Below are 25787 nucleotides of genomic sequence, written 5' to 3' on the forward strand. Positions count from 1 at the left end.
TACTTTTCTGTATATTAAATAAGAATAAAATTAAAAATTATTAGATTTTGAGATAGATTTAAAATGAGTAAATGACTTATAAATAAGATCCACAATTATGCTCGGATTTTTATGACTTGCGTGGGCGGACTCCGCGAGAAGAATGATATAAACAACTAGCGTACCACTGAGATTTATTTGATTATTTCCACAAAAATTGTATTTTCTAAAATATTTTATATATGTAAATTACGTTTCCATTCCGTCAATTATCGTTTTTGTATCTTGAAATAGGGGTTAGGGCTGGACGAGTCCTGATATGGATAAAAATCAAGAAAGGCATCACGTGCAGCACGGGGTTGAAAATGTTCTGTATTTCTATTACTTGGTTGTACATAAATACTTATAATTCTATGTATCTTTATACTCCTCCAATCTTAAATATAAGACTGTTTTTATAATGTAATATTTAGGATTCTTTTTACAGTGTAAAGGTCTTATATTTAGAATTAAAGAAGTATTATTTTATTTTTATACTCCTTTAATTCTAAATATAAGACTCTTTTTACAGTGTAATATTTAGGACCTTTTTTACAGTGTAAAGGTCTTATATTTAGAATAGGAAGAGTACTATTTTATATTTTTATATTGAATATTAATTATGCACAGCTAAAATTTGGTCAAACTTTTCTGTTTTGGATCCTTATAAGGTCACCTGATATTACAAGAAATCAAAAGAATTGTAAGTTAATAAGTAATTCCTTTTTTTCCTGCCAACAAGTTAGTAATAAGTACTCTAAACCTATTAAAATCAACACATGATACAGTAAGTCAATTTAATGTGAGCTAACAAAGTAGCTACTGATAAATGCGGTATCTGTCTCTGTACATCTTTGAATTAACAACCCTCAGGATTAAATAAAAACTTAAAAGTAGAATAATTGCCTCGTGACGACTGATGAAGACTCGAGCGCTGGTATGACTCATCAGCTCGTCAATGTACAAACACGTGTAAGGAAAAATTTGTCGTAAAAGGCTCCCGAGCAAGTAATATGGCGTCAACTTTCCCGGTCTTCACTTCCGAGAAGGAACCATCATCATTGTACTGGGAGGATTCACACTTCTTTTTTTTCTTCTGGAGAAGTTTTTTTTAATCCTTTATACTTTTTGTGAGATGGAGGTTGAAGGCACAAAGTAATAATTTGCACGGTAGTCGGTTCTATATATTTCTCTGTCTCTCTCGTGCTTGCTTATAGAAGCGGCAAAGCGAACTACCAGTCACACAAAGCCTTCACTTTTCTTTCCTTCTCTTTCTACACTCTCTTTCTTCCTATCATTCGGTTGAACCTACACGGAAGAGACATCTGCAACTTTCAATGAGGGTAAGGAATTCACAAAAATTCATGCTTCAGCTTTCCAGCTTCAACAAGCTGTAATTGTGGTGCAATCGAAGTTAAGTATGTTCATGTTCAGAGTCTAGCAAAAGGAGCTTGCGGGCATTCTGGTTTATCTCTTGGATTCGAAGCTCATTGGCTAATCAAGCTGAATTTTTTCTGATTACAGTGATGATTCTGTTCAATCTTTTTTGAATGTACCCATTTTTGGGTGACGGGCTTGGTTTAATTTGGTGCTTTCCTTTTCAACGTCGGTGTTTTCATTTTCCGTAGAATAAGGACGTTCACTCTGCAGAGGAGAAATCTATGGTTGTATTGTGCATGTGTTGCTGGTGTTCCTGTGATCTCTTACAAAACAAGTGGATGAAGGCGGGGGGATCAGGTGAAAAGCTGGATTTATAGGAGAAAAGAAGAGAACACATTTCAGAAATGCCTCAACGACCAAAGAGGAGGATACATTTTAGTAAATTATATTCATTTTCGTGCATAAAATCTCCCTTCAGACATGATCAATCTCAGATTGGGCAGAGGGGATACTCAAGGGTCGTATATTGCAATGACCCTGACAACCCAGAAGCTGTTCAGTTGAATTACTTAGGCAATTATGTTTCAACGACCAAGTATACGGCTTTTAATTTTATTCCCAAGTCTTTGTTTGAGCAGTTTAGGAGGGTTGCAAATATCTACTTTCTCATTGTCGCGTGTCTTTCGTTTAGTCCATTGGCACCTTTTACGGCTTTAAGTATTGTTGCACCGTTGCTGGTGGTGATGGGAGCTACTATGGCCAAGGAAGCTGTGGAAGATTGGAGGAGAAGAAAACAGGTTATGTTTGAGTATGTTTATACTCTTTTGTCCTTTCAAATTGTGTTGACATTTATACCTTATTCAATCTGCACTGCAGTTCATTTTTATGCCTAATTTTCCTAATTTTCACTTCCTTAATTCTCTATGAGCTATTCCATCTCTTCTAGTCATTAATTGTCCTTGGCAAAAGCTATTATATGGTTCTACACGGCTGGAAGGGCTTGGCAGGTAAGGCACTATATCACAGGAAGAGGTCTAGAATACACAGATTTCTTAGTTGCCTTGGTCTTGAGAACTCATCTTGTGTCATTTCTCTGAATTCCCTAGTTGAACCTTACTGAATTAAGGAGTTGGTTTCTGGAAATGATGATAATAATTTACAGACAATTTTTTTCCCTACTTGAATTCATCTAATATAACTTGGACCGCGTCAGTATTCAACACTTGTTGTGTCATACATGTTTTAGCTTCCTCAAGCGTTAAACCTTAAGAAACAGCTGTAGGAAATGATATTGTTCTATAGCACCCTGCCATATAGCCAGTTATTGCTTAATGTTGATGTAACTTATGTGTCTGGTCTTGTTCAATGGCATATTTCACTAATTGTTTTCTTGTTCCGGACTCCCTTGTCCTGTGTGACATTTCCATTCTTATTTGATTAACTTCACTGACTATCTTCATGTGCTCTGTTATTTCTCTTCTTTATTGAAATATCCCATATTTTGCCTCCAGTTAAAGGAACATCTGGCTGAATTTCTTTTTCTTTATTTTTTCCCCCCTCCAGGATATTGAAGCAAACAACCAAAAGGTTAATGTGCTCAGTGGAAATACATTTGTGGAGACCAGATGGAAGAAACTCCGGGTGGGTGATGTCATCAAAGTGTATAAGGATGAATACTTCCCTGCTGATCTTCTTTTGCTTTCATCGAGTTATGAGGATGGGGTTTGCTATGTTGAGACAATGAATCTTGATGGAGAAACCAATCTAAAACTAAAGCATGCTTTGGAAGTCACAACTCATCTTCACGATGAAAAATCCCTTGAAAAGTTTAGGGCAGTGATCAAATGTGAGGATCCTAATGAAAATCTGTACTCATTTGTTGGAACCTTGTACTATGAAGACAAAGAATATCCGCTTTCATTGCAACAGATTCTTTTAAGGGACTCCAAGCTGAGAAACACTGAATATGTATATGCTGTTGTTATCTTTACTGGCCATGATACAAAAGTGATGCAGAATGCCACTGAACCACCATCCAAGAGAAGCAAAATTGAGAGAAAAATGGATAAAGTAATCTACATCCTCTTTAGCACCTTGGTCTTGATATCATTTATTGGCTCTGTCTATTTTGGAATTGAGACAAAAAGGGATCTTCATGATGGCAAGTACAGAAGATGGTATCTTCGTCCAGACAATACAACAGTGTTTTATGATCCTAGAAGGGCAACACTTGCTGCTATTCTTCATTTTCTAACTGCCCTTATGTTGTATGGATATCTAATTCCCATCTCACTATATGTATCCATTGAAATTGTGAAAGTCTTGCAGAGTGTTTTCATCAACCATGATCGGGAAATGTATTATGAAGAAGCTGATAGGCCAGCTCATGCACGCACATCTAATTTAAATGAGGGACTTGGGCAGGTTGATACTATATTGTCTGACAAAACAGGTACTTTGACATGCAACTCCATGGAGTTTGTGAAATGCTCCATAGCAGGCACTCCATATGGTCGTGGTAGGACAGAAGTGGAGAAAGCACTTGCACGGAGGGGGAGAAATCAGGAACTGGAAGCCGATGGTTTATCACCTGATTTACAGGGCCAGAATAATGATGCTGTGGACTCCAGGCAACCAGTTAAGGGTTTCAACTTTAGAGATGAACGTATAATGAATGGGAAATGGGTTAATGAACCTCATTCAGACGTCATACAGAAATTCTTCAGAGTTTTAGCAATCTGTCATACAGCTATTCCAGATGTAGATGAACAATCTGGAGAAATTTCCTATGAAGCAGAGTCACCAGATGAAGCAGCTTTTGTCATTGCTGCAAGGGAACTTGGTTTTGAATTTTTTGAAAGGACACAAACAAGCATATCATTGCATGAATTGGACTATGACAGCGGAGAAAAGGTTGACAGGTTGGCTAGATATTTTGCTATGTGTGTGTGTGTATATACTATTCTCTTTAAATTAGGCCCAACCTATTTGCTGATAAGATCCCTCACCCCTGATATGGGATTTTTCATGTCTAAATTGAAAAGGTTTGATCTGGTTTCTCACAAAAACTATAGTTCTTTATTTTTGTCATTTTTGGAGTCATAATATATTCTGCTTCTTATTTCGTTTATATGGTAATTTTTTCATCACTACTAAAGAACTAATAAACTTTTTTATTCTGAAAGTGGATATGTTCCTAAAGGTGGGTTTAGGATGAAATACTGCGTGGAAGACAATATATTTATTTAAGGCCTTACATATTGGGAAGAAAAGGTTTGATAACGGAGGGTAGAAAAGTGCAGAAGGTCCAAAATCTGAAGCCTAAGAAGCAAATGAAATTCAGAGAAAATATCAACTATTAGGCATCAGTTTATCTTTAACCTTCGTTCAGAGAAAGCCAACACTTTGATCCATGTTGTGAATTTGAATGGAATATTTTTAGTCTGTATTCTTTTGTTTTAAACGCCCAGCTTCTTTATAGCTTTGGAATCACTTTGGCAACTTTTTCTCTTTAGTCCGGTTTACCATGAGAAAATGATTTATCATGCACGAAAATCTTTTGTATGTTTATATAGTAAGTTCTATCGTATATTCAGTTATATTAAAATTGTGTTTGATTTGTCATTCATTGGCCTAATTTTTGTCACTAGAGTATACGAGCTTCTGCATGTCTTAGAGTTCAGCAGTTCCCGCAAAAGAATGTCAGTGATTGTAAGGAATGAAGAAGATCACCTCTTGCTCCTATGCAAGGGTGCAGACAGGTCTCCCTCAATATTTACATGCTTTATGGTTAATTATGTGAAGTTGTAAGTTCGATATAGTGTTGTCAAATTTTGCGTCTCTTTGCATGTATTCAGTGTTATGCTTGAAAGGCTCTCCCAAGATGGAAGAAAATTTGAGGCTGAGACTGTAGATCATATCAAAAGATATTCTGAGGCAGGTTTAAGAACTCTGGTAATCGCATATCGTGAACTTGGTGAAGAAGAATATAAGTTGTGGGAAAGGGAGTTTTTAAAAGCCAAAACTTCTCTAGCTGCAGACCGTGATGTGTTGGTGGATGCTGCTGCTGAGAAGATGGAAAGAGATTTGATTCTTCTTGGTGCAACAGCAGTTGAGGACAGACTTCAGAAAGGGGTCGGTATTAATTTTTAAAATCTTTTTAACCTATATAGTTTTTAAGAGGTAGCTGTAGGGTTTATTATTCTTAAAAATCTAAATCTGTTCCTCATTTTAAATAAATGATGAAATGAAGTTTCCAATAGAAGGAAAATAATGGGACCACTAAAATACTTAAAGTTATTGGAAAACAATCAGTTGTTGACATATAAACTCACCTTCTGGAGTGGTTAATATGTCTCTACTGTCTACTGGCAAGTGCAGGTTCCTGAATGCATCGATAAGCTTGCTCAGGCAGGAATAAAATTATGGGTATTGACTGGGGACAAGATGGAAACTGCAGTTAACATCGGGTACACCAATGGGTTTTGTGCTGGGTTTCATTTATCTATTAATTACACACAGAGTAAATGGTAGTATCTCTTGCAGGTATGCTTGCAGCTTACTTAGGCAAGACATGAAACAGATAGTGATAACTCTGGATTCACCAGATATCCTATCCTTAGAAAAACAAGGGGACAAGGAGGCTCTTACAAAGGTAAACAACCCTGAACTCTATTTTATTTAGATTCTTCTCATAATCGTAGAGCTTAAACTTTAATTTTGCAGGCCTCCCTTGAAAGCATTAAGAAGCAAATCAGAGAGGGAATATCCCAAATCAAGCCTGCAAAAGAGAGTTCTAAAGAAACTTATACTGAATTCGGCTTGATAATTGATGGGAAGTCCTTGGATTATTCTCTTAACAAGAACGTTGAGAAGTCATTTTTTGATCTGGCCATTAGTTGTGCTTCGGTCATTTGTTGCCGATCTTCACCCAAACAGAAAGCTCGTGTGAGTATCTTAGTCTTTACTTCCTGTCATGTTAATAAGAGAGGATCTCATAAATACTTGGTGTTTTGTATGACTGATATTAAAATGACATCGTTTGAAAATTGATTAAATAAATAAATAGGTTACAAGATTGGTGAAATTGGGAACTGGGAAGACAACACTATCAATAGGTGATGGTGCAAACGATGTTGGCATGCTTCAGGAGGCTGATATAGGAGTTGGTATCAGTGGTGCCGAAGGGATGCAGGTCCAACTATTTCTCTACTTGCTCCTATTTGAGTCGTATCTTTATCATCTTCATTAAAAAATATATATATATTCTTTTAGCCAATTAACGATGGGAGCAATGCACATTTCAATCTTCCCTGTCGTCACTCAAATATGGTCTTGTACCTGTAACCTTGTTCCTATTTGACTTGATGAATGATGACTATTAATGTAGGGTTGAATGTGTGATTATCAAAATTGTTAGTAGTACTTTACACAGGTAGAGTTGGTCTAATTTGTTATTTCATCCTCTTCTTGATTTAGTTTATGAAACTATAAGCTCTTCTTTCCAGATTATTATTTATTACTCGATTGTATTGCCATTGATGAGCCTCCGTTGCCTTCTTCTCATAATTCTTCTTTCTGCACTCACATTCCAAGGCGCACATGATAAATTGATAGGAATTGGAGTCCTAAGGACGCTGTCTAGTCTTCTGACTTTTATATTACTACTTGTTATCCGCAGGCAGTGATGGCAAGTGATTTTGCAGTAGCTCAGTTTCAATTTCTGGAGCGTTTGTTGTTGGTACACGGCCACTGGTGTTATAGACGAATTGCAATGATGGTAATACATGGGCGTGTCTTCTTAACCTTTTAATGGACTAATTGGGTACTCGTGCTGAAAAATAGTTTTTATGATTTTTTGCAAGAATTACACATGCTTGTGAACGCATTAAATAGTTTTATGTCCTTTGCGTAGTTGAGGATTTGAGTAACTTGATCAACAAAAAGCTTCATGTGTGATTAACTTAACTAATCTTTTTTTCAACGCAGATATGCTACTTTTTCTATAAGAACATTGCATTTGGATTTACTCTGTTTTGGTATGAAGCGTACGCTTCTTTCTCTGGACAACCTGCATACAATGATTGGTACATGTCATTTTACAATGTCTTCTTCACTTCACTTCCTGTAATTGCTCTGGGTGTTTTTGATCAGGATGTTTCTGCCCGACTTTGCCTCAAGGTACAAAAATTGTCACGCTCCAAAATGCTTTTGATAATTATTAATGTATGACATCATGTTCTTAATGACTATTTATTATTTAACCTGTTCAAGCATGTTGCATTCATTATCATGTTTGTAAACACTTATGCATGATCAGCACCTCTTTGTTGCCAATTCATTCATCCCTTCTTTTTTCTAGTTTATTTTACACAAGTAACTGAAAATGTTAGTTCTCCTTCTCAAGCACTGACATTCACAAATACATATTTATCCACGTACCACTGCCTCCCTCAAAAGCATATTCTTCTATTTGGTCTTTTAACACAAGTTAAAGCTTTTCCCACATGAATAACATAACTTGTTTCCCCCCCCCCCCCAACTTTTTACAGTATCCTTTTTATATCTTGAGGGAATAAAGGACATCCTGTTCAGCTGGCCGCGGATTCTCGGGTGGATGTTTAATGGGGTCATCACTTCCTTGATTATCTTCTTCTTGACCACAAACTCTGTCATGATCCAGGCCTTCAGAAGTGATGGTCAGATGGTTGGTTGGGAAATACTAGGGGTCACGATGTATACTTGTGTGGTTTGGACTGTGAATTGCCAAATGGCACTATCCATTAACTACTTCACTTGGATCCAGCATTTGTTCATATGGGGCAGCATTGTCTTCTGGTATTTGTTCTTGCTGGTTTATGGCTATCTCCCTCCAGCCATATCCACGACAGCTTACAAGGTTCTTGTGGAAGCCTGTGCTCCCAGTGGTCTCTATTGGCTTGTTACTCTCTTCGTTGTCGCGTGTGCTCTTCTTCCCTACTTCTCGTATAGGTCTTTCCAGACGCGGTTCCTACCAATGTACCATGATATTATTCAGAAAAAACAAGTGGAAGGGTCCGAAACTGAGGCATCTAAAGATCGGCCGAAAAGTGTTGAGGGCAAGCTAAGCCATCTCAGAGAAAGATTGAAGCGAAGGGACTTGTAAAGTGCAAATTATCCAAACCTCTCCTTTCCCTCTTGTGATATTTGAACTGGGAAAGGAAGTCTGTACAAGTAGGGTTTGTGTGGCAGCCACCTGTTGTATATTATGTAAAGTTTGTGTCTTTGTAATTGGAAGAAGTATATAATGATAATGAAATCCTCTGTTTTCTTGTGTCACGGGTTTGTTAAATTCAAAGGAATTTTCCGAGTTGTCAAAAATTGAAAATTACTTGAAGACGTTAATCAGGGAAATGTACTTGGATCACATACATCACTGGTGACGTAGTTATGGAAGCAGGACCGTGAAAGAGTGCTTAACTAAGAAGCTATCGAGTTGGTTTGCTTTCAAAGCAATCTACTAATTGAGTAATAACCCCTTGATTAAGTAGAGAACACGCAAAGCAGTCCCTTTTCACCCCCAAATAGAAGTCTGAATAGTATATCCACTAATTCAAAATAAGATTAATATTAATTAATATGATTAAACTTCCAAAAAGGATTAAGTGTCGAATATCTCTCTTCATTAAAGCTCATGCAAACTAATATATAGGTGTGTATGAATAGAGTTGAATTCAAAGTTGAAACATTTGATTGTAGTAAACAAATATTTGGGGTGGAAGATGACCAATATATATTGTCAGCAATGAGGTGAAGAAGTGGGTAGTGGGGCATTACCTTCGTTAATCATTTAATTAATAATTAATTGCGAATCCTTTTAATGTAAAGGGGACTTGCTGAGAACTAAGCCAGCCAAGCGGGGTGATAGAATATTAGAGTCTTTTCGTTTTCCAATAAGCAACGTCACGTGTGGAGATCTTCTATAGGCCTTTTTCTGCTTCTAGAAGGTCAACGGCTTGGCAAACAAGCATCCTGGGCCTCAAGAAATAAGATTCGATTCATGTAAAAGCATCATTTGCCATGTAAAAACGTAATAAAGGGGACGAATCCATAGTCTTCCAGAAGTTAATTACGTTGTTAAAAAGAAAAATGCTACCTCCGGTCTTTAATATAAAACTCTATTTGATTTTTATTTTGATCCTAAATATAAGACCCTAATCCACGTTGTCTCTCATATTTACTCATTTTTTTTCAAGATAGTCCTTCTAATAATTATAGTTTTAGTCAATACATTTGATTAACAAGGATATTTTAGGAAAGGCAACAATTATTTAAGACAAATAACTAACTTGACTTACTTCTTTAATTTCCTCAAATTAGTCAACTGGCTCTTATAATTAGAACCAGAGGTAGTATAATGCAATGCCAACAATGAATCCACATGCAGTGAATCCATGGGAGTTCGTTAATAATGCACACGAGACTGCCAGTAGTGATATGCTTTGAGATAAGTGTTTTAAACGAAAATAAGGTTGAGGGTCCAAATTTTACTATGACCTGAGACTAAAAAAGCATCATTTGCTATTTAAAAAAAATTGAATCATATATGTCATTCATGATTCAACCATATTATTATGAATTATTGTAGATATCCTTGTAAAATAAACATTGAAAAATTAAATGAAAAAAATACTGAGTCCTCGCAAATTTCAAGCAGTTTGATTTTATAAATTTATTGGAATCACTCCCCCCCCCCCTTTCTTTTTTGTAATTGCATGTACTCATTGATTTTTTCGGGTCTACGTAACATGTATTCGAAGCCCGTGATCCAACGACCCATTAAATTTTGCAGTTGTCTTAGTGTGTGTGCGTGTGTGTGTTTCATCCATATATATATATATATATGGAGTCACATGTAAAGATATTCGTGGACGTGGTGTTGTTTATGCATTATCAATTTCAATATACTCTTGGCAAAAAAAAAAAAAAATCAATATACTCCCTAGAGCTTATTATGCCCGCACTTGGTGCCTGAAAGTAGAGCCAGGAATCAGGACCGGCCCGGCCCTTCAGGGCTAAAATTTTAAAAATATCCCAATTTGTTAGACCTGACCCTTAAACTACAAGGCTAGGGCCGGCCCGTGAGCTTTTGGCCAGTTTAAGAAAAAATACTATTTTTTATATTTATTACATTTTTTTTTATAAAAATATAAAAATAAACCAATGAAATTATTAATAAAAGACATAAATATAAATAAAATTAAGTCACAAATATAAAATATTATCATATATGAATATTCATCAACATCTAAGAACATCTAAAACATTCATTAACAATATGACAACATCTAAAAGTTTTATCTATAATGCAATTGTGCAGTAAATAAACACTATCATTAATCTTTTGAAACTTCATCATCACTATAATTAATTATTTTTCTTCATAAGTATGCTTTTCTTTCATAATAAAAATATCAAGTTTTTCTTATTTATAAGAATTTTATTTTTAAATTTTGCAATCTAACTATTATTTTACTTTGATGTGAGAAACATTGTTGTTGAAACTCATGAATTTCTAATTCAAATTATAGAATCACAAGTTATATAAGTATAAAAATATTCTATTATCAAATATATATATATAGTTTAAAAATATCAACGCATATAATATAAATCAAATCATTATTAAAGTCCAAATTAACCCATTTTTAAAAATTTAATTGGATAAATTGTTGTCTAAAACTAAATTTAATTTTAAAATGATAATAATAACTAAATATTTGAAATATTATTAACAATGTAAAAAATTAATAACATTAATATTATATAAAAAAATTTAAAAAATAAAAAAATTATAAAAGGACTTAAAAGGGTCGGCCCTTTTAAGCCCTCGGCCCTCCAGGGCCAGCCCTCCAGAGCTTATTTCTCATTTTAAGAGAAAAATATCAAGCCCGGCCCTCATAATTTCAGGGCCTAAAAGGGCCGGCCCGACGGGCTCGGCCTGTTTTCCCGGCTCTACCTGAAAGAAACATTCGCTACACCTGTCTCGTCTCACATCTGGCACGTGATATGTTAAACTCTCCATTTATTCATCTCTTATATTTATTTATTTTTATCAAAATAATACATATTAAATATTTCATGAAATAATAAATTTAGATTAGCATGAGTATTTTATGAAGAATAACACGTTTATTATAAATAACTTAATTAACTAATTTTTTAATTTACTCAAATTAGATAATTAAATTTTACATTAAGAATAAAAGGTAGTATATGTGATTTTTTTTTTTTTGGCCTTGAGGAGTACGCAGCCACGCCCACGTATGCAAACGTGGGGAGTAACACATGTGAAAAAAAGAAAGAAAAAGAAATGGCCAAGAAATGCGACCTGAAGAAATATTCTTGACGTCCAAGAAAATTGCCCCCGTCAGCACATACTCTTACTGATATTGACGCCAGCGTATAATATTGGATCCAACTGTACTTTCTGTGAATTCTCCATTTGCATGAATAATGAAATTGAATTATTAGATAAAAACATTAAAATATTCAAATTATTAAAGTGTCAATAGTCATTCAAACGCTGTTTTTTTTTTCCTCGTTCAACGTGTTGACTGTCAACACTTCTCTGTGCCGCACTTCGTATAAATACAATCCAACACCCATTCTTATTCCCCTGAAATCAGGGAGAACAGAGTTGAAGTGAGAAGAACAAGAAATGGAGACATTGATTGATTTTGAGCTAATGAAGAATCAGCAAGAGCGAGAAGAAAGTGTGGACTCATTGACGAGTCCAAGCTTCAGCAGCTACACTTCTGACAAACTCGCTGATATCGCCGATCAAGTTAACCGGGACTACCGTCGGGGCATCGAGCCACGCGATAATGGTTTTGAATTCGTCACGTTTCGGGAGGCTGCCGACGGCGTCTTCCTCGACGGCTCCGTGGGCCCTGTTTTCCCAATCTTCAATCGAGACCTGTTAACGCTATATGAGAGCGATGGTGGAGATGGCCATGGTCGGGATTCTAGCGCAGAGGAGGATCATGTCATGGCTCTTCAATTCCCGATGAGGAATTTGATGATTCACGATGATAATGATCCGCCGTCTTCCTCGTCATCGTCGTCGGATGTGGATGATTTGGAGGGAATTCCACCGGGAAGTTACTGCGTTTGGACTCCTAATTCGGCCAAGGCTTCGCCGAGCAGACACAAGAAGAGCAACTCTACAGGATCCCCGCTGTCGTCGAAGCGATGGAAGCTTCTGGATTTGCTGCGGCGGAGCAACAGCGACGGGAAGGATTCGTTTGTGTTCGCAAGTCCGACATCTTCAGGGTCCAACTGGGGGAAGAAGAAGGAGGTGAGAGGGGAGAATTCGAAAGAGAAGAAGGTTTCGGCTCATGAAGCCCTCTACGGGAGGAACAAGGAGTTGACCAAACAGAACAAGAGAAGGTCGTACTTGCCGTACAGGCAAGACTTGATTGGATTCGGGGTTAGTGTTAACGGTGTGGGCAGGGCCTTACGTTCATTCTGATTCCTAGCAGCTCTGCTCATAGAGTTCAGACAGGGCTAGGAATAATCAGAAGTCTGCTAATTTTTGTTTAGAAGCCAGTTGAGCCATTAGATGGTTCATAGTTATATAGTGAGTGACCTTTCTTTTTCTCTGCAAAGTTCTCTTATGTTTAATTATATTATATTATCTCTTATTTTTAATATAAAAATTTATTTAATTTTTATTTTGGTTCTAGATATAAAACTCTCAATTCATTTTATATTTATTTTTTTAATATAATCTTTGTGATAATAATAGTTTTAGCAAATACAACACCTATTTATTATAAATAATTAACTTAATTAGTTTTTTTAGTTTATTTAAATTAGGCAATTAATTCTTATACTACCTCCGGTCCTAATTATAAGAGCTAGTTGACTAATTTTAGGAGATTAAGGAAGTAAGTTGAGTTAGTTATTTGTCCTTAATAGGTGTTGTCTTTCATAAAATATCTTTGCTAATCAAGTGTATTGACTAAAACTATCATTGTTAGAAGGGTTATTTTGGAAACAAATGTATAAATATGAGAGACAAAGTGGATTGGGGTCTTATATTAAGGATCAAAATAAAAGTCAAATATGATCTTATATTAAGGACCGGAGATAATATTAAGAACGGGAGGTATTACTGTTAATAATTTCAACTTGTCGATCCTAAAGATGAAATTCCTTGCACAACTGAAAACAATTGCAAAGAAACAAGATGAAAACAAAAACAATACTGTTCCATGTTAACCCGACGTTGTTCGCTTGTTCTGGTCAAAAACACTGATCATAACGTAGCCTTTTTTGCGTTCTTATCCACAGGTATGATTGCATTTTGATTCATCATTCAACTTTTCGTGATAGGCACCATTTTTTTTTGCCAGCATCATTTATTATTTTTTAAAATCAATTATAAGTATATTTTTATATATGTCAAAATAAAATTTTTTGAAAATATTTATCTCGTATTTTATAAGTTATAATTTAAAAATTACTTATAAGTTATTTTAAATGGTACTAAAACATTTTATGTCATGGAATTCCTCTTTTCATTTTGTTTAAAATATTTTTCTCAAATTATCTATGCTGTGGCATTCGCTTCTAAATGTAAGTCAACATGTAACTTAGAATGTTGATTCTTTACAAATATGTTTGATTAATTTTTCCGAAAAAACCTGAGTGAGAGAGTTCACTAATCTTATGAGGCAGCGGTAGATAATTGAGGTTCGTGCTTATTTATTTATTAAGACCACTAAAGATAATTTTTATTAATTGTATAACAATTGATGAACTTTTATTAAATAACAGAAAAGTAATAGATTATCAAGTTATAGTCATTAATCTAAATACTCCCCCGGTCCTTAATATAAGACCCATTTAACTAATTTGATTAGATTAAGGAAGTTAGGTAAGTTAGTTAATTATAAGAAATATGACACGTTTTTCCTAAAATACCATAATCATCTTTCTTAATACCCCATCTCCCTCTTCTACTTGATTATGGTTGAAGGAGTATCCATAGGGATAATTTAGAGAAAATTGATAAACATGATAAATGGGTCTTATATTTAGGACCAAAACCAACTCACCAATTGGGTCCTATATTAAGGACCGGAGGAGTATCCTATTTAAGAAATAAATTTTGCAAATTCAAAGAGATTCATTTGATGAACACGACAAATACCAGCACATTTTTAAGACTGCTTTTTAACATAGCCCCATGCATGCACTCTGCCGGCTCAACGAACATCTGGATCCCGCATCTTATAACGAATTAAACTACCGATCCGAAACTACCCTATTCACGCCAAAGCCAGACAGCGAATTCCTTTTTCCCGCGCTGGGCCCTTGTAACTGGCGTCGGATCCTCCTTACTCACTCCAAATTATAATTCTCTCAAATTAAAATGTCCCGGAACGGTGCTGGAGGTTTTAGATTTTTTTTTTATATTTGCATTGGAAAAAGATATTTCCACGTGGCATGGAAACTGGGTTCGAAACCGCTGAATTTGGTTCACGTGGGTCCGACGCGAGCACCACGTGGACCTTCAACGTCTTACCCCAACCCTGTGGCTTCGCCTTGGCAGTTGGCAGAGCTTTCCAGTGATACCACTCCCTTCCTCTGTAGCTTAGCATTGGACATAAGTAATCATACACTGTAATCTCTGATGGAAACCTGGGTTTAAGCGTTTTGCGGCGCTTAATCTTCTGTTTACTATGCTCTCTCTGCAATTCATCGTCCCCGGAGCTCTCGATCGTCCTTCGCCAGTGCTTCCTGGCAGCAGTTCTTCGTCGTTTTGGGCCAAAGATAGGCGCCTTCTCAAGGCAAGTCCTTCAATTGATGGTAGAAAGAAGCTTCGATTCAATGGCGGAACTGTTAGGGTTTTGGCAATGTCTGGGAATTCTTCTGCGTTCAAGATGAATCTTAACGAGTATCTGGTTACTCTAGAGAAACCACTTGGTATCCGGTTCGCTGTCACTGCTAACGGAAAAATCATCGTTCACTCCCTTAAGAAAGGGGTAATATTGTATACTACGTTGCATCTCTTATACTTCACCTCTGCTGTTCTGCAAAGTCCTAATCTGAAGATCTAATGTAAATCGTTGTTAATGTTCAATTTTTTCTTGTTATGCGGTAGGGTAATGCAGAGAAGTCGAGAATTATAATGGTCGGGGACACTTTGAAGAAAGCAGGCGATTCATCGCAAAATAGGCTTTCTGAGATTGAGAACGTTGAAGATGCGCGGTATGTTTGAGTTTTGATCGAGCATAATGGTTATACTTGCATTTTACTTTTGTGAACGCAGCTAATAATTTTGAATGATCTCGTTGACTCCTGGATGCGTCAAGTTTTGCACTACTTACTGTCATATTGACAATCAATCTGGAATTACGTGATAGTTCCTGACAGACACGGGCTAAGTCGAGTGGCTGACCGTTTCCTTATTTGTTTTCCATCAGTTACATTCTGCACTCCCCCCAACTTTCGGCAGTTTAATATAATGGTGTTGAAGTTATTTAGTTCTTTGTCTCAAAATAATTAGCACGTGACTATTAGTGAAACTGGATAGTTCACTGATCCAGCGCAGTGGTGCTAATTTTCATTTAGCATACTTCTGATTCAGGTCATTTTTTTATGGATTAAACTTGAATACAGTTTCTTATATTTTTACTTTTAAAACGTAACAAGCGTGTAGTTTGATTGAAAAACCATATACTATGTTATTGGAAAAACATATAATTGTTAGATGTTACCTGAATAATTTGATAGCAATAGATCTAAGATATTGTCAGGGTATTGGCCCTGTAGATGTATAGAAAAATATTTTTTAAAAAATGTTTCGATTTTTTCTCTATTATGCGGGATCGGATTTACCATGCCAGGACATAATCTAATTTTTATCTGTGTGCTTGAACATGGCATTCATACTGTTAAAAATTACTATAATGAACTTTCAACAAGAAAATAGAAAAGATTATCACTGTGGCGTTAGTGTGGATAATTTTTCATTTCTTTTAATGACTGAGAGAATTACCAAAACATAACATTGGCTTATTGTATCTCTTTTTTCGAAGTAAACGTTAACTTTTCTTGGCTTAGGTTTTGGCAATCTGCATACGCTACTATACTATACCATAGTGCTTTGTACTTATATTTTCAGTCTTTTGGTTTCGTTAGGAATATTTTAAAGGAGCAAACTAATCCTTTAAGCATGGTTCTTGAGAGGCCCAGATCTCCTTTTCCTATTCATCTACTGCACAAGATAAATGATTCTGAAGTACAATTTAACAGAGGTCAAGTTCCTGTTGCCACCTGGAACAAGACGTTATTGGCTTCAAATTTACAACCATCTATTGAAAGCTCTGGGAATAGTGGTTTTTCTACTTTCAACCCAAAGTTTCTAACTCCAAAAGGAAGCAAGTTATTGGGCGATCCGAATGAACATGTCATCCTTAATGAGGAGATAAAATTCTTTAGTGATGAAGAGTATGATGAAGGAGAGTGGGCTCATGGAAGTTTCCCACTTGAGGAATATGTCAAAGCTCTGGATCGTTCAAAAGGCGAGATGTACTATGATCACTCCCTTGGTATGCGCTATACTAAGGTGTGGAGTTTATTATTTTTAGTGTAATACATTATTTTTAGTTTTGGTCATAAGGATAGATTTTAAGAGTACTGCTATCATGTAAATTATTAGATTTCAGAGCAAATCTATGTGGGATCATGCATACAAAGAGAAGCTGATGTGGAAACATTGTCAAAAGTTGAGGTAAGGACTTCCTCACCTTAATTTCAAGATAGCCTCCCAAGTCCCAATTTATAGCATCAACAACCAATGTTGTAGATAAAAGACTCAAGTCACTTTTCAATCACAGAACTTGAATATATTAAAGCCTAAAACACGAAATTGTGTGTGTACTCTGCATGTTGAATAAACAATGGTGTTTACATGAACTAGTAGTAAAAAAGAAAAATACAGTTGACTGACTGCAATATTATCATATTAAAGCGCATTGCATGATATAACTGAAATATGGATAGCATTTGATCATGAGATTTTTGAGTCAGATAGCATGCTGTGCGATGAAAATTTTGAACTTTGTATCTATTTGTTTCACAGTTCTTCCGGTTAATTGATGATAAATACGTTATTAGGATTTCTTTCTTTCTTTTTGCTTCAACTGAGGAGTGCCAGTTTCGGTCATGTGACTTGATGGGAGGCTTATATTGCTCTCACCATCAAGGCAAAATTTCGAAAGCCAGGATTTCTTATCATGCACCTGGATGTGCTATCTTTCCTTGCTTTTCCATGATGTGATCATGTATTCCAAGGCCAACTGGTAGCACCATAAGGAGCAGAATTTCTGTTTCTTCTTAAGTGCTCTCAGAATTGTAATTTTTCAATTCAAGAGAATTATATGCGGCACAATTTCCTTTGTATATAAAATCTTGGTTTTTGCATTCTATATTTCATTGATTACAGTTGGGAAATTTCTGCTACAGGGAGTCACTGCTGCTCTGAACTTTCAAAGTGCAACTGAAGCTGAGAATTGGGGAATCGATTTCAAATCTATTAATGAATCATGTCAAAGGAATAATATCCTTATGATCAACTATTCTATACGGTAATATCAGGTTTAGGACATTTAATTTGGTGGAAATATTAAAGCTAATGATATCTAGTGTCTGCTTCCAAGATATCTTTCCTTGTGAAAAATGTCTCTGAATTTTTACTTGTTTGTTCACAGTGATGTCTACATTGTGACATCATTTGTTAAATGATTCATTTTATTGACTTTTTTGGGTTGTTGCTGTTAGCAATTTAGAGAACTGATGCTACAAAACGGAAGCATCAGGAATAATGTCATGTGGAAATAGGATCAAGATTTCTTGACACCTTAATTTTGCCCGTAAGTCAGATTTCAATTTCTGATTTTATACTGTTGTTGTCGGGTCTTTTCAGGGCGGGAGATTCTTATGATATGAGAAAGAAATTACCATTTTGTGTGGGGCTTCTCTTGCGGTTGCTAAGGAAAAACCATCGCGTTTTTGTTACATGTACTTCTGGATTTGATCGATCTCCTGCTTGTGTGATTGCATACCTGCACTGGATGACAGATCTTTCCCTTCATGCAGCTTATACATGGGTCACTGGGATGTACACATGCAGACCTGACAGGTTGCTCTTGTTTATGTGTCTGCTTGTTATTTAGGAATTCGTTCTTATTGAAACAGGAAAACTACTCATATCCGCATGAACACCTTAACAATTGACAGTTTCAGACATAAAGAAAAGATGAAGATTCAGTAAAGTCACAATCTAATAGGAATCACTTGATTAATTTCTGTTTCATGTCATAACAAGCTATGCTCCCACCCTTCCCTATGTTCCCATTTTTATTGTTTTTTTGAATCCTTTTGTCATATTATCTCTTTTATTGTGGAAATTTTCTCATAGAACATAACTGCAGGCCAGCAATTGCCTGGGCAACATGGGATCTTATAGCTATGGTTGAAAAGGGTAACCATGATGGACCCCCTACACATGCGGTTACATTTGTATGGAATGAGAGTGAGGTAACAGATCAGTGAGTTAAAGCATCATTGCAGCTATGCTGATGGTTACTTTTTGGTTCTTAAAGACTATTAAAAGATTATTACTGCATACTTAGTTCCACTGGCCTTCTAGTTTTTATGATTATTTATATGTTTCAGTCGTGTCTCTGTGTACCAGGGACAGGATGTAACATTGGTGGGAGATTTTACTGGAAATTGGAAAGAACCAATCAAAGCAATACACAAGGGTGGAATAAGATACGAAGCAGAAGTTAAACTTCCTCAAGGAAAGTATGTAGGCTACTTGTTCCAAAATTCTTCCTATGGATCTAATTTAGATTATACTATCTATGCTTCCTTTGACATCCGAAGTGGCTAAAAGTCACCAGACCTAAACTTTCTTATTATCCTAATCAGGGCCTCTATTTTGAAATGGAAGCCATTAACTAAAATGGTCTATTGGTTTGACATCAGCATTATAAACCTTCAGGTACTACTATAAGTTTATTGTGAATGGAAACTGGAGGCATTCAACTGCTTCACCGGCAGAAAGGGATGAAAGGGGGAACGTTAACAACGTAATTGTGATTGGTGATACTGCTAGTGTCAGGCCTTCTGTTCAACACCAGCCGAAAGTACGTACATTCTTTTGACATATATTATGTGTTTTTAGCATTTCGATCAACGGTCTTGTAAGCCCGTACGATGTTTCCTAGAAGGGGTTTCAATCTGCTGCAATTTATTACACTGTTACCTAGCTGGCTCAGCTTGTGGTTTATCTTGTGGACAATTTATGGTTTGCCTTCTTCGATTGCGTTTTACCATAGCATGATTTACCTTAGATGCATTCACGAAGCATATCAAACTCGGTTAGACATTTTGCTTTAGGTCTTCTCACAACATGTTGAATCGTTACTTAACGTAAATGAATGCTTGGTTTGTTGGGTTCTAGGATGCCAACGTTGTAAAAGTGATCGAGAGGCCTCTGGATGAAAAAGAGCGGTTTAAGCTGGCGAAAGCAGCTCGCTGCATTGCTTTCAATGTCTGTCCTATTACGTTAGCTCCCAAGTCGCAAGTAGTTGCGTAGAAACACTATGGTATCGGGGCATTACATTGTGAAGCCAAGCAATTTTGTCGCGGTGGTGAAGTCCCGAGGAGTAATCGTACCCTGGGCCATCTCTTATGAAATAAATCGTTGTCTGTTTCTCTGCCACAGCTTCCGCCCTCATTTTGTCGCTTCTTGTAAAGCCATGAATAATGATCCATGTGCAGTTGTTTCATCTAAAGCACAGTAGACTGAACTGCGTGTCTTTGTCTTCATTGTAAAGATGTTTAGATAGATGTTGTCATTGTAAACAATAAGTCATTATTTTTTTCCTATATAGTTTAATTTTTTAAAATCATGTTAGAAAGATTTGAACCTTTAATGCTATTTGCCTCGTGCTTACAGAGTTCACGTAGATGATTTAGTTTATGTATTTTGAGAACGCAAAATTTACCTGTTTCTCTTGCTATACAACAAACAGTCTTAATGCTTTTATTTTTTTGGGGGGCCGAACCAAAACCCAAAATATAATGCGTCAGCTTGGGAAACATCCATCTCGTAAAGTCGCCGTGCAAGATCACCACAGCTATGTCCGGATTCTGGGCACCGCCAAGTTTGAAAATGGACATTATTTTAAAAAATTATGAGAAATGCTTATTAGAGTCTATATTTTTAATTTTGAACGAGGCATCGACGTAATTGTTTGTATTTTCTTAGATTATTGTGTAATGGAGACGAGATAAAGATATAATAAATATATGATTTTAAGCCCAAAGAAAATTCCTGATTTACATATAGAAGTGGCATAATGATCATACTTTAGCATGAGAAACTAGCGGAGGGTGACTGAAAAGCGTGAGGACATGGAGATGTTGACATAATATCGACACTTTATTCAGAGAATGTTGACATGGGATTCTCCCCGTTGTTATATATAATGAGGACACCACTGAGTAGTAACAACAGAAGGTCAGAAACACTCTTTGCCCCCTACATTTCTCCATTCATTTCATCTCTTCATCTGCTGAGTCATTCTTCCGGATATGACCGTTAAGCATCTCTATCATGGCCCGTGGTTCACTGGGTTAAACGCTCCATTTGGCGACCATGTATACTCTCACTCTCCTCCTCCTCCTCTTCTTCAGCACTTGTTATATGCCTTTTACTTTACGCGCTTCACTGCTACAAATCTACACGTAAATCGTAATAGGCGTCGGAATTCAAATAATGACTCGTTTTACTCCTGCCCCGCAACACCCCCTTCTTCAATTCCTCACGTACAAGAAGTTTTTTTTTAAAATAAAAATACTCTGATTGTTTTCTTAAAATAATTGCTTGCATTGAATAATTATATACTTCTTGGTTTCCGTTTGTAAGGCACTTGGAGAGAGAATTTTTTTTCTTTTATCCTTTTTGAGGCGTCGTACGTATGAGATATATTCATTAGTGTCATTTTCCAAAGTTAGATGTCAGATTTCATACGGTTTTTATTATTTAAATTTGATTTTTGAATTTTTTTGTCTGAAATTCTGTTCATGTAAGGTCTTCAATAATTTTTTTCTGATAATAAATTTTGTATGAAACCATTCTTTATCACATAAAAAAAATATAATTAGTTCATAGTATTTATATTTATGCTTTGCGGCTTGTTTAGCCTTTTGCTCTGCATGTAATTGAAGCCATTAGGAAGCCCAGCAACTCAAAGGTGACGAATTTGGCCCAAATAAAGACACAGGAATTAATCCCATGACCGAATTGAACCCTCATGCCATAATCATAATAGGCTCCACGCTTCGCGGACCATGGATAGGCTCCTTCTTTCTCTAATTCCGTCAAATAAAGTTACTAATTCATTTTTTTTTTTTGGTAAAAAATTCATGTTTTCATTCTTGTCATCGTTCCCAAATCAGCAACATATGTTTTCTAAAATTTTGTCTAAATTTTTGCATTCTAAAGTCTTACTATCATTCTAAAATTTTTTATTAGCATTGTCATTTTCAAATTACCAACAAGAGTTAGATTTAATAGAAATTGTTAATTCTTTATAACTGTGACGAATTAAAATTCGAATTCTTGTTAAGAGAAGTATTCACATGTTGAGTTTGATAATACCTCGAATAGAATTACCTCTAAATAGAATATAGCTATGTGTAAAAAAAATCCTCTAAAAATTAAAAAAATAATTCTTCCATCCCGGAACTAATTAGTTTGATGTTTATATTGTTGCTTTGGGAAAATTTTTACATTTCTACATTTTACTTGTTTAAAAAAATAGGAAAAAAATTCTTGCATTTTATCGGGAATCACAATTATTTTTTTTAAAAATAATTAACCACCCTTCGTGTGACGGATGAATGGTCCCAGCCTTCTGACCAAGGGAGGTAGCTATTCATTCCACAACGTTTAAACAATTGAAGAAGGATTTTCCAAGCACATCTCATAATTCCCGAATGAAAATGAATTCAGGTCAATGTTTCATCAATTCAAGAACAACCAACGATGATGTTTCCTTCTACTTGGTGAATCGTTGGATCACTCTGTATCAACCAATCATACTCAGAAAGGGGGCAATAGAAAGACAGAGACACAGAAAGACGTGAGGTTAGAGGTGGAGTGATCCCAACCCTTCACCAAGTGAAAGGAAATACCACATTGCATTCATTCAGGTGTAACAAGAAGAAGAGGAAATGTGCGCTTCAAGTCCCATGAAATTTGCGGAACTTTCATGCTGGGCTATAAGGGGCTTCATCTTCAGCCACGCGGCAAATCGCTATTGCTCACACTCATCGGATTACCCTCCGCCACATCTCATTGGAAAAATCTACGCGCCCAAATCGTTCAGCTATGCCAATGCACTAATTAGTAGATTAACACTAACAAATGTTGCTATTTTTATTTATTTATTTTTAAATGCAGTGTTATGGCCATTATCTGGCGGTTAATCTCCAGCACTCAAACCTCATCTTGGAGGATAGAATGAACCAGAAGCTCTCGTTTACTTGGCTTTCGCTTTCATTATCTGCGGCTGTTCCCTTGAGAATTGAAAGAGATAAACACAACCATGGATGAATGATCTTGTGGTGGCTATATAAGCTTTCACAATGTCCATTGGTTCGATCAACGGCTTGCATCTCTCCTCTCTCTCTGTAAAAACCTCTCTGAAAACATCCACTTTATTACGTCCCTCTTTCTTCGCTACACTCTTCTTCCTCTTCCTTCCCCTCTCTCATCCAAGACAAGCCTGTCTTTTGCTGCTGCTTCTGCCTTTATCACCCCAACCTTGGTGCACCATCTAAATTTCATTTCTTTTTAATGCTCTTGTCACATTAATATCAGTACACGCGTCACAAAAGCAGTATCAGCCTCTATATCATCCATTTGAATAGTACTGTGGGTTTTCTTTGATCCTAATGCATTCGGGGGTCAATGTAATGTTGGTGGCTTAAATGGTTAAGTACGAAAGAATCTAGTAGTGACCACGTGTTAATCGGTTAACCTGGTTTTGCAACTTGGCTATATGATTTAAGGGTGTGTAGTGCTTTAAAGTTTGGAGTTTTCACGGGGGCCACCCTTTGGTGTCTTTATTTGTCATCTACCACGTTGGTAGCTAAGTTAGATTAATTTGGGTGACAGGTGTGTGGTGTCGATTTGCTCATTCACTAGTATGTGTCAGTTGTCGCCACCATACAATTGGCTATTTTCTATATGTGAGAAATAAATCAAGTAAATTTTTTTGGTAAAAAAAAAAAAAAGTAGTCTAGAGAATTGGAGACCACTTTTTGTACTTTAATAACTGTATATATAGCGAAGACATGTAAGGGAAGTGAGTTTCAACTGACTATTTTGGTGTTTTGTGTAGAGAGAGGATATGGGGAAGGAGTACGAGAAAGCCATTGAAGAACTCGGGAAACTTCTGAGGTAACCAAGCATTCTTTGCTTGGAGAACACACACACAAACACACACATGCAATTTCATAACTTTGGAATCTGACTGGCATTGTGTTTAATGGAAAACAGAGAGAAGGGTGACCTGAGAGCCGTTGCAGCTGCAAAAGTAGAGCAGATAACAGCTGAATTAGGGACAAAAACACAAACAGTTAATGGCGTGGCATCATCTGAGGCATCTGAAAGGATCAAAACTGGTTTTGCCCACTTCAAGAGAGAGAAATACGAGTTTGTGTCTACTTATTACTCCTTCACTTCACCACCAATTTCCTTTCTTTCTGCTTTCTTATTCCTCTCATTTTAAACAGCAAGAATCCAGCTTTGTATGGTGAACTTTCCAAGGGCCAGAGCCCAAAGGTATCACAGAATTACTTGCATCAAACACTAACTTTTCACTGAAACTTCCTCGCTTATGAGCTTGAATTGAGTCTAATTATGGCAAGATTGCAGTTTATGGTGTTTGCTTGCTCAGATTCAAGGGTGTGCCCATCTCATGTGCTAGATTTCCAGCCTGGAGAGGCTTTTGTGGTCAGAAATGTTGCTAACATTGTTCCACCTTATGACCAGGTCTGTTTTACAATTCGGCCATTACCTCACAGCATCAGCATTTAGTAATCTCAGACATGTTAAATTCTGATTTGCTCTGATGTATCAGACAAAATACTGTGGAGCTGGGGCTGCCATTGAGTTTGCAGTTCTGCATCTCAAGGTACATACTTCCTGATCTTTACTTGGGAATTTACAAATACTAAAAGAGACTCAGACCCTCTCCCCCCCCCCCCCCGGGGGGGGCCTTCACAATTTGACTGGACAGTTATAATTTTGTACAGGTTCAGACCATTGTGGTCATTGGGCATAGTGCTTGTGGCGGTATTAAGGGTCTTCTCTCTATTCCAGATGATGGATCCACCTCTACGTAAGTTCACATACATGAAGTGTTGGTGCATAATCTTGAGAGACATGGAAAGGATCAAACATAAAACATTGATCATAAAATGACCGATTTGTAATTACTGTTACTATTATGTGGTGTGCAGTGAATTTATAGAAGACTGGGTAAAACTTGGTTTACCTGCAAAGGCGAAAGTAAAATCAGCACATGCTGGTGCATCATTCCAAGAGCTGTGCTCCCATTGTGAGAAGGTAGGAATCATTGAAGCTACCAATTTCTCATAAGAAATAGTAACAAGTCAAGATGACAGCGCTGATAATAATGATTTTACGCTTTTTCAGGAAGCTGTGAATGTTTCACTGGGAAACCTGCTGACCTACCCATTTGTGAGAGAAGGATTGATGAACAAAACTCTGGTTCTGAAAGGAGGATACTATGACTTTGTGAAGGGGGGTTTCGAGCTTTGGACCCTTCAGTTTGGCCTTTCTCCTTCTCTCTCTGCGTGAACATGAGCCATGATTGACCTCATCTTGCTGCCCTAAATCTAGTACTTTGTCCCGCTAAAATGTACTTTGTTCATGATGGGCTTGTTGGAGATTCAAATAAATATAGATGTATATGATTCTCCATCGCTAGCTGTATATAATGAAGTTCCTTTTACTAAAGAAATGAAGAGAAATAAAGTGTTAAACGAAGCCTTTCTTTTCTGTATTTTTCTTTATTGTTTGGCAAAAGATATGCCCACCACTCCGGGCCGCGCCTGCAATGAAGAGAGCTGCTCTGAGCTTTGATCCTACAACTATGTTGTGTTACTTTTACGAACTCATTTATGAATAAGAACCTCTTTACTTAAATTCTTGGTGGTCCATTTCGCCATAGCAAGGTTACATATTTCCTTTCTAGCTTCTTGACCTCTCTAATCCCCCCAGGAGTTTA

General features: G+C 36.5%; 3 protein-coding genes and 1 pseudogene across 6 annotated transcripts; all 4 read left to right on the forward strand.

Moving 5' to 3' along the window:
• The first annotated feature begins 1159 nt into the window (after nucleotides 1–1159).
• LOC114735095 (probable phospholipid-transporting ATPase 8) lies at nucleotides 1160–8715 on the forward strand. 4 transcript variants are annotated; one of them, XM_028922752.1, is made up of 12 exons: nucleotides 1162–1431; nucleotides 1543–2195; nucleotides 2962–4319; nucleotides 5049–5159; nucleotides 5256–5532; nucleotides 5779–5867; nucleotides 5944–6052; nucleotides 6124–6345; nucleotides 6467–6592; nucleotides 7079–7177; nucleotides 7387–7578; nucleotides 7950–8209. In XM_028922752.1, exons 2-12 carry the CDS (start codon nucleotides 1803–1805, stop codon nucleotides 7974–7976), a joined length of 3003 nt encoding a protein of 1000 aa, XP_028778585.1. In that variant the 5' UTR covers nucleotides 1162–1431; nucleotides 1543–1802; the 3' UTR covers nucleotides 7977–8209. The 4 variants fall into 4 exon arrangements, with proteins under 4 accessions (XP_028778588.1, XP_028778585.1, XP_028778586.1 ...); XM_028922753.1 differs by having other exon boundaries at nucleotides 1162–1361; XM_028922754.1 differs by having other exon boundaries at nucleotides 1162–1361; nucleotides 1647–2195.
• Nucleotides 8716–12002: 3287 nt separating this feature from the next.
• LOC114735121 (uncharacterized) lies at nucleotides 12003–13067 on the forward strand. Its single transcript, XM_028922787.1, has one exon. It carries the CDS (start codon nucleotides 12098–12100, stop codon nucleotides 12908–12910), a length of 813 nt encoding a protein of 270 aa, XP_028778620.1. The 5' UTR covers nucleotides 12003–12097; the 3' UTR covers nucleotides 12911–13067.
• Nucleotides 13068–15021: 1954 nt separating this feature from the next.
• On the forward strand, nucleotides 15022–20425 carry LOC114735078 (phosphoglucan phosphatase LSF1, chloroplastic). Its single transcript, XM_028922733.1, has 10 exons — nucleotides 15022–15431; nucleotides 15551–15657; nucleotides 16591–17017; nucleotides 17111–17182; nucleotides 17917–18038; nucleotides 18377–18592; nucleotides 18885–18990; nucleotides 19148–19260; nucleotides 19460–19604; nucleotides 19922–20425. The coding sequence occupies exons 1-10, from the start codon at nucleotides 15129–15131 to the stop codon at nucleotides 20054–20056; spliced, it is 1746 nt and encodes a 581-aa protein (XP_028778566.1). The 5' UTR covers nucleotides 15022–15128; the 3' UTR covers nucleotides 20057–20425.
• A 1929-nt stretch (nucleotides 20426–22354) lies between these two features.
• Nucleotides 22355–25705, forward strand: LOC114735076 (carbonic anhydrase, chloroplastic-like; annotated as a pseudogene).
• Nucleotides 25706–25787: the final 82 nt, after the last annotated feature.

Source organism: Neltuma alba, unplaced genomic scaffold (genome assembly GCF_004799145.2).
Source record: "Neltuma alba isolate B1F8T4 unplaced genomic scaffold, ASM479914v2 tig00013177_pilon, whole genome shotgun sequence".
NCBI lineage: Eukaryota > Viridiplantae > Streptophyta > Magnoliopsida > Fabales > Fabaceae > Neltuma > Neltuma alba.